The 7500-nt window shown below is 46.7% G+C and overlaps 2 protein-coding genes across 6 annotated transcripts in view; both read left to right on the top strand.

Moving 5' to 3' along the window:
- The window catches only part of LOC119214318 (monocarboxylate transporter 12-B-like), a 6382-nt gene extending 4540 nt beyond the window's left edge, over window positions 1–1842 (top strand). The window contains exon 10 of one of the 3 annotated variants that reach the window (XM_037466019.2): window positions 1387–1842. The gene's annotated coding sequence lies outside the window, so the exon portion shown is untranslated. Of the gene's footprint in view, window positions 935–1386 lie in introns of those variants that run through there. The other 2 variants (XM_037466014.2, XM_037466018.2) reach the window with 2 other exon arrangements.
- Window positions 1843–2317: 475 nt separating this feature from the next.
- The window catches only part of bcl2l11 (BCL2 like 11), a 19055-nt gene continuing 13872 nt past the window's right edge, over window positions 2318–7500 (top strand). For all 3 annotated transcript variants that reach the window (XM_037466022.2, XM_037466021.2, XM_062566749.1), the window contains exons 1-3: window positions 2318–2498; window positions 2994–3271; window positions 4615–4736. In XM_037466022.2, the coding sequence (XP_037321919.2) occupies window positions 2425–2498; window positions 2994–3271; window positions 4615–4736 (474 nt within the window). In that variant the 5' untranslated portion in view covers window positions 2318–2424. The remainder of the gene's footprint in view (window positions 2499–2993; window positions 3272–4614; window positions 4737–7500) is intronic.

Genomic DNA, 7500 nt, shown 5'->3' with positions numbered 1-7500 from the left:
TTATGAGTCGGCATCATTATGTCGTCAGTACAGAGAGCAAATAATTCATATTTCAGCATCATTAATGTTGGTGTTAACATTAAGGAGCTTTTATTTTGAAAAACTAGAGGAAATTCATGCTTTGAACATTCAAGGTCTGCAAGTGTTCTCATTGGTGAAAAGGATCCTGGTTCTGATTTCTGTGTTTGTGTCAAGTGGCCTTTATTTAACATTGTGAACATCTGGAATCTGATCCTGAGAATATGAAGGTTCCTTAAAGCAGAAAGAAGTATTAAGTATTCAAATGTTGCTCTTATTTAAACACTTGTTGCTTTCTTTCACTATAAAAACAATGTAGTTAAGAAGTTGAATGTTGATGAGGTCATATTTGTTCTAGTAAAACGTATGTTAAGCGTTTACTTCTACCTTGAATTGTGTGGGGGGGTTTGTGTATTATTATTAGCCAATGAGAAGGCAACTTTTCGATGAGGTCACAGGAGGGGGAGGAGCCGCGTTATGATTCCGACCAAAGTGCCAAAAAACTTAAGCTGAATCTGTTTTATTTCACCTAAAAAAATCTCCACATTTGCTTATATTTAGTTCACATTGTGTGCATCTTGTGTGTGTGTGTGGGGGGGGGGGCTCACACAAGTTTCCATGGTGTGGGGGGGCGTGGGAGGCTGGGGGGGGTTTCCTTTGTGGCTGGCATCCCCGAAACACAGAAATACAAAACAGGAAGAGGACTTCCCCTACTTCCTGTGTGATGACACACAAATACACACACAAACACATGTTTGATCCTCTTTGCTGATGTTTGTGTCTTTTGTTGTTGTTGTTTGTGTCTCTTTGTTGTTAATTTCAAATTAAAATAATTTTCATGATTGAACAACTACAATGTGTGTGTGCGTGTGTGTGTGCGTGTGTGTGTGTGTGTGTGTGTTTGTGTGTGTGTTTGCTTGTGTGTGTGTGTGTGTGTGTGTGTGTGTGTGTGTGGGTGTGTGTCTGTGCGTGTGTTTGTTACGTTGCTGCAGGTGTTTTTTTGTGTGTTCTTGCATGTTTTTTAAACCACAGATGCACCTTTAGGACCATAACCTTTCCTATCTGTGGTCACCTCCCACACACACACACACACACACACACACACACACACACACACACACACACACACACACCCTGCAGCAGAGAGATGAAGATACGAGGTCTCAGAGCGAAGCATCGGCTCTTTGAAAGCGTTTAAATCTTCAAACCTGCTGACAACAAAAACATCAGATATCAAAGTAAAAAGTAACTTTTATCTTCAGCTTCTCAGAACCTTCAGGGTCACAAACTAAATGTGTCCACAAAAACAATAAAGACGTATTCTTTCTAATATTTATTGACCTCTGACCTGTGGTTGTTTCCTTTCAGTGGACAGACCCAGGTCTTCTACTGAGACCATTGGACCTCACTTCTGGGGAGGAGAAGGTCTCAGCTCCTGGTAGCAGCATCTCCTCCAGGAGTAGAGTAGAGTAGAGGAGGCCCGGGAGAACCAGAACCAGACTGAGACCCTGCTGCAGTAGAAGGAGGTCTTCTGAAGGGACCCCGGTGGTGGAGACACTTCCACTGTGGTCCACAGGGGGCGCCACAGTCCCCACTTCGCTCACGGAATGAAATGAAGACTCTTACTGTGCAAAGTGCTGCATGTGAATATAAGAGCAGCAACACAGCTGCTAAATCTGCTTCTTTCATCTCAATACCTGCATCATGTGTGTGTACGCGCACGTGCGCGTGTGCGCGTGTGTGTGCGCGATTAGGTCCTACTTGCATGTAAAGTAAAATGTCATTTTATTTTGTGGTCTATGTCTACGTTGATTTTTAAATATTTGATTTGTTAATGTCTACATGTTCAAGAAATAAATGTTTCAATCAATCAATTTACACAGGCTTTTATTTTGATAACAGATCATTAAATGTGCTCTTATTGAGCAGAAGTATTTGAATCTTTCTATAAGTTTAACTTCTAGAGATATAAAATATAATGATCATAAATACAAACAAACTGGTTTTTAAACGTTTCTCAAACTGATCGGATTCTTTCATCTGTTTTTGGCCTGAGTATAAAATAAGATTATATTATTATATATTATAATTACCATATGAATACTGATGTAGTATTCTGACACTATAACCACCCCGGTACTGGTACTAATGCAGACGAACCGGAGAGAGGTCCCGGTAGTTCGGTGCCACGCGCCCAAGGCAGAGGGAGCCAGAGGAGGCGCGATGCGGGCCGCAGCCTAACCCCGCCCCCCGGGGGCGGACCGGGGTTTGTTCGTTTTGTTTTGCAGGCGGAGCGGAGATCAGCTCCCGTAGAGAAGGTCCCGGAGGCGCAGAGAGAGCAGCGCGGTGCACGCGCACTCTGGACTCACTTCACCCGTTAAGCGTATGAGTGCGTTACTTTAGTTCATGGTGTCATTTCACATTCATCCGATTCATCTCGGAGCCAGATGTTCCGCCACTGACATGCACCATCCGTCCAGGTGAGTCGGGACAGGTGTGTGTGTGTGTGTGTGTGTTAATAATAATTAACTTTAAACACAAACCGAGTGTCCGTCTGACCGGGAGATAACCTCCTCCTCCTCCTCCTCCTCCTCCTCCTCCTTCTTCTTCTTCTCAACGCGAGAGACTTTAACCACTTTTATTATTTGGGTTTTGTGGAAACACCGCGGGGGGGTCTGGAGGACCGATGTGGGTTCTGGGTATTTGAGCTGGTTTTGGGTTCAGATGCGCGCGCCCTGCGGGAGAAGAAGAACGCAACTGATAATAATCCAGGAGCGTGACAGCTGAAGGACTGCTGAGGTCGTCACGTGACACCCAATCCAAGCCTTCGCCCCCCCCCCCTCCCGCGCTTCCTTTTGGAGCCAAACGTCCTTTACGCGCCGCGGGACACATTCCAGACGCGTCCGTCTGCTGGGGGTCTGTCAGAGAAGATGTGACTCCTGGTGAAGTGAACCACGCGCTCTGTTCACCCACAGACCCCCCAACGCAGAAGGAGGTTCCACCGGAGGAGGAGGAGGAGGAGGAGATCCGCAGTCCCCGTCCACCCCCCCCTCGGACGGCCTGTGCGTGTTCCGCGGCAGGTCGATGCTCCCCGGGGCCCGGCGCGCCTCCAGCGGGTACTTCTCCTCGGAGGGGGGCTCGCTGCCCGCCTCCCCGAGGCCGCCGGCGGCTGATGCCGCGACGCAGACCCCGAGCCCCGCGGCACAGGTGATGACGCACGCGCTGAGGCGCATGGCCGAGGCGCGTGAGCACGGTGAGAACAGGAACCCTCCACACAGGGGGCGTTAGTACCAGAGTATCAGATAGAACGCCAGTGATCACACCTTCCATCCGGGGGCAGCTTTGTGTGGAAGACACACACACACACCCCTGCCCACCCCCCCCCCCCCCCACACACACACACACACACACCTGCCCCCCCCCAGGCTGACTCAAGCGTCTTAGAGCCGTTGATGTTGAGTCACATTTACAGTCAGCTAGAAGACTTCTGTCCACTAATGTTTGTGTGTGTGAGTGTGTGTGTGTGAGTGTGTGTGAGAGAGTGTGTGTGTGTGTGTGTGTGTGTGTGAGAGAGTGTGTGTGTGTGTGTGTGTGTGTGTGTGAGCATCATGAAACAAACAATGAGTAAATGTTTTTTCTTCATGATCCAAAATCTAGTTTTTTATCTTAAAAAAAGCTTAAAGCTTAAAACTATAAATATTTAAACCTTCAACATTTCAAGTTGTTTTTATGGATGTTTTAAATTTATTAAAGTATAAAGAACGATGCACTTAACGTCTCATCCTGGCACCGACATTACCCACAATGCTGCTGGTTCTGGGGGATTGTGATGCGTGCTGTTAAGGACACACACGTGTTACACAGAGTCACCTCCACGACATCAAGAGACGTCTTTGTGCTGCTTACAAGTCCACACACACACACACACACACACACACACACACACACACGCACACACAGACACACACAAGCTGAAGGTCCTTGTAGGAGTTCAGCAGGTCATGTGACCGCTCAGAGATGTGTTCTTGTGTCACTCTTCTCGCGCTGCTCCTCATCGTCCTTTTGGTTGCTAGGAAACGGCCGGTCTGAAGTCCACGTGGTGCTTTATTCCTGCTTTGGTCCAGCAGTGTCATCGATAGACTGAAATCATCTCGATATCTTCATCTTCTCCAGTTGCTGCTTCAATATCGCAGGATGTGAGAAGCGTTGAGGTTTCATGAGTCAGAAGCAGCTCTCAGTCGCTGTGTCATATCAGCTGTATTCATGTGCTCACCGTCTTCAGATGGAATGGAATGTTTGTCTCTACATTAATCCTTTCATCTGGGGTTTAGTGAGTGAGCTTCTTTTAGGTCATAACATCATCTCTAATGAAATCTGTACTATGAAACCTTCTGATTCCCTCCTGATTTCCTCTAAATGTTTCTGTGGTGATTCCAGCATGCGTTCACAGCTGTGAGCATTCATGTGTTCACACGCTTGTAACATTTAATATTCGGGTTGGATAAATACAGCCCAACATCACAGGTCATTTCAGCCTGCTTTAAAACTACGACACAGTTGATCCTGAATGTTTCATCTACTTCCTCTCCGGTCCAGGAAGTACTTCCCGCTCCCGTAGCGCGCGGCGGCTCATCGCAGCAGAGGACATGCAGGCGGAGACGATTGGACGAGAGCTGCGACGCATCGGAGACGACTTCAACAGGATCCTCCTGCTCAGGGTGGGTGTGTGTGTGTGTGCGTGTGTGTGTGTGTGCGTGGAGAAACCACCAAACACACACATTTATGGAGCAGTAGAGCGCTCACAGCTGCAGCGGAGCAGCTGATTGGCTGAGAGCAGGAGAGTGCGGTGAGCTGACAGATGTGAACGTTGATCACAAACAGCAGCGTTGTGTTGAGGTTTGTTTTGTTTTTTTGGAGGAGGAGTCTCGTCTCGCTGTGGAACAACAAGTCGATCGTCCACGTTTACACCATGTGTCCAACCGGCCGTCGCCTAGGTAACCGCCGGCCAGCTGTCACGCTGAAGTCGCGCGTACCGATGGCAGCGTGGAATTACGAGGGTCACGCGAGGTCACGTTGATCTCGATGTGACATCGCCATGTGGTCGCCGTGGGAGACCAGCTGGTGGTTTCCACCGCCCTCTGGGCGAGAAGACAGAAGCCACTTCTGATAAGAGACATGTGGATGTGACCACGGAACCAAAAGGAAAAACAAGCACATGCAAACAGCCGTGTGACCCCAGAGGAGGCGCCGGGAAGCGAGCGGCCCGTTGGGTCCACGCACGGCGCCGAGGCCTCAGAATGAAAAAACTCCTGTTTCCTTTGGCGGCGCTTCTGTTCGGTTTTATCCACTGCAGCTTTGGGAGGACGAAGAGGAAGGAGGGGGGGGGGGGGGGGGTAAATCAGAGGCGTGGATCAATGGCCTGACGGGGCAGTTCTGTCTGCAGTGGGGGGGGGGCAGAGAAAAGAGGAACGGGAGGCTTGTTCCTTGTTCTTGTTCTGTACAGGCGGGTTTTCACCACAAACTCATATAAGAGGAGGCCGTTGTCATGGTGACGTCACTCATCGGTTTGTGGACTGAAGGAGGACGTAGAGACGCCATGTAGGTCTCTGGTAGAGACCTGTCAATCAGCTTTCTTGTTCTTGGGTTTGTTTCCTTATGGTTGAAATGCACTTATTGTAAGTCGCTTTGGTTGAAAGCCTCAGATAGATGACATGGAACGGAACGGAATCATTTCATGATCCAAATCCAAATGAAGACGCAAAGTCCCGCCCCTTCCTGTGTCACGCACGGGATTAATGATGCAAAAAAATATAGGCCAACATGTATTTTAACCCGGTTAAATAGTTCAAAATGACACACATGATGTTTGACAGTTTTAAAGATAATCTTCAAGTGAGGAACGTCTCTAACACCACCGTTAGCTTGTTTCGTTCGCTAGCTCCTTTAGCTCCTTTAGCTCCTTTAGCTCACCCGAAGGGGGGAGACGGGTTGTTGGTGTGAGAACATCCAGGCACCAAACACCTCGTAGCTCCAGAGACAGATGGCACTATCTATAGTAGTAGTTTCTATTCAGTACTTTCAGACTTCGACTACAGCGAAATTCACATATCTTTGATGTGCGAAGAGTTCTTCTGAATTGAAGATTAAATGCGTAATTCGTACCGCGATTTCAGACGAGATCAAAAGAGAGTGCATGAGGTCAAAGGAATGAGGAGAACTTCAGTCTGGAGCAACTGGCTGAGCAGGTCCAGTGACTCATGACCGTCTACTTCCCGGTCGTCAAGCCTCACGTAAAGTACACACTTTACAGAGAGATTCACCACATGAGAAGCTGCAAAGAAACCGCCCTCAAACATGTATGTGCAGGTGCATCATGTGCAGCTGAAGATCCTTCATGTGATACATTTCTCAAGCGTACTGAATATTGGAGGAAAATGGAATCTTTGTTTGTTATAAATATTGAGATATTCACAGAATGTGATTAATTATGAAGGTGATTTTAAATATCACAATTTTAAGCTTGTATTTGGTGGCTTTTTGGAAGGTTATCAAAAGTGTGCAATGAATAATCCCAATAATGGTGTTGCCTTCACATTAGAAAGTTCTCACATGAAAACAGTCATGTGTCCTCTCCTTTGTCTCCTTTGTCCTAATTTAATCCAGCAACTTTCACACAACATGTGTGTTGGTTTGTAAACATCTGTAGTCGTGCTGAATGGTGTTTGGGTGTTTGTCTGTGTGTGTGTGTGTCTGTGTGTGTGTGTCTGTGTATCTGTGTGTGTCTGTGTGTGTGAGTGTGTCTGTCTGTGTGTCTCTGTCTGTGTATGTGTGTGTGTCTCTGTGTGTCTCTGTCTGTGTATGTGTGTGCGTGTGTGTGTGTGTTTCTGTCTCTGTCTGTGTGTGTGTGTGTGTGTGTGTGTGGACTCGTCGTGGCTCCGCCTTGTGGTTAAAGAACTCTGAGGGAGCAAAGCACAAGGTCTAATTATCCTGTCAAAGCGCACACACACTGACACACTTCAGCACACTCAAACTGCGACACAGACACAAACAGACACACACACTCATCCTTCAGTGGGAGGTGAACACCTTTTGTCCTGGAAACTGATAGCCGTCAGGGAGGGGGGGCTCTTTGTGTAGCTATTACAATTATTATTATAATTCATGACTACTACTATTACTATGACTGTGACTATTACTAGGATATTGACTATTACTATTACTATGACTGTTACTATTACTAGGATATTGACTATTACTATTACTATGACTGTTACTATTACTAGGATATTGACTATTACTATTACTATGACTGTTACTATTACTAGGATATTGACTATTACTAGGATATTGACTATTACTATTACTATGACTGTTACTATTACTAGGATATTGACTATTACTATTACTATGACTGTTACTATTACTAGGATATTGACTATTACTATTACTATGACTGTTACTATTACTAGGATATTGACTGTT

Source organism: Pungitius pungitius, chromosome 13, assembly GCF_949316345.1.
Source record: "Pungitius pungitius chromosome 13, fPunPun2.1, whole genome shotgun sequence".
NCBI classification, from domain to species: domain Eukaryota; kingdom Metazoa; phylum Chordata; class Actinopteri; order Perciformes; family Gasterosteidae; genus Pungitius; species Pungitius pungitius.
The sequence above is the reverse complement of the archived record's forward strand: the minus strand, read 5'-3'. Positions and strand labels throughout refer to the sequence as shown.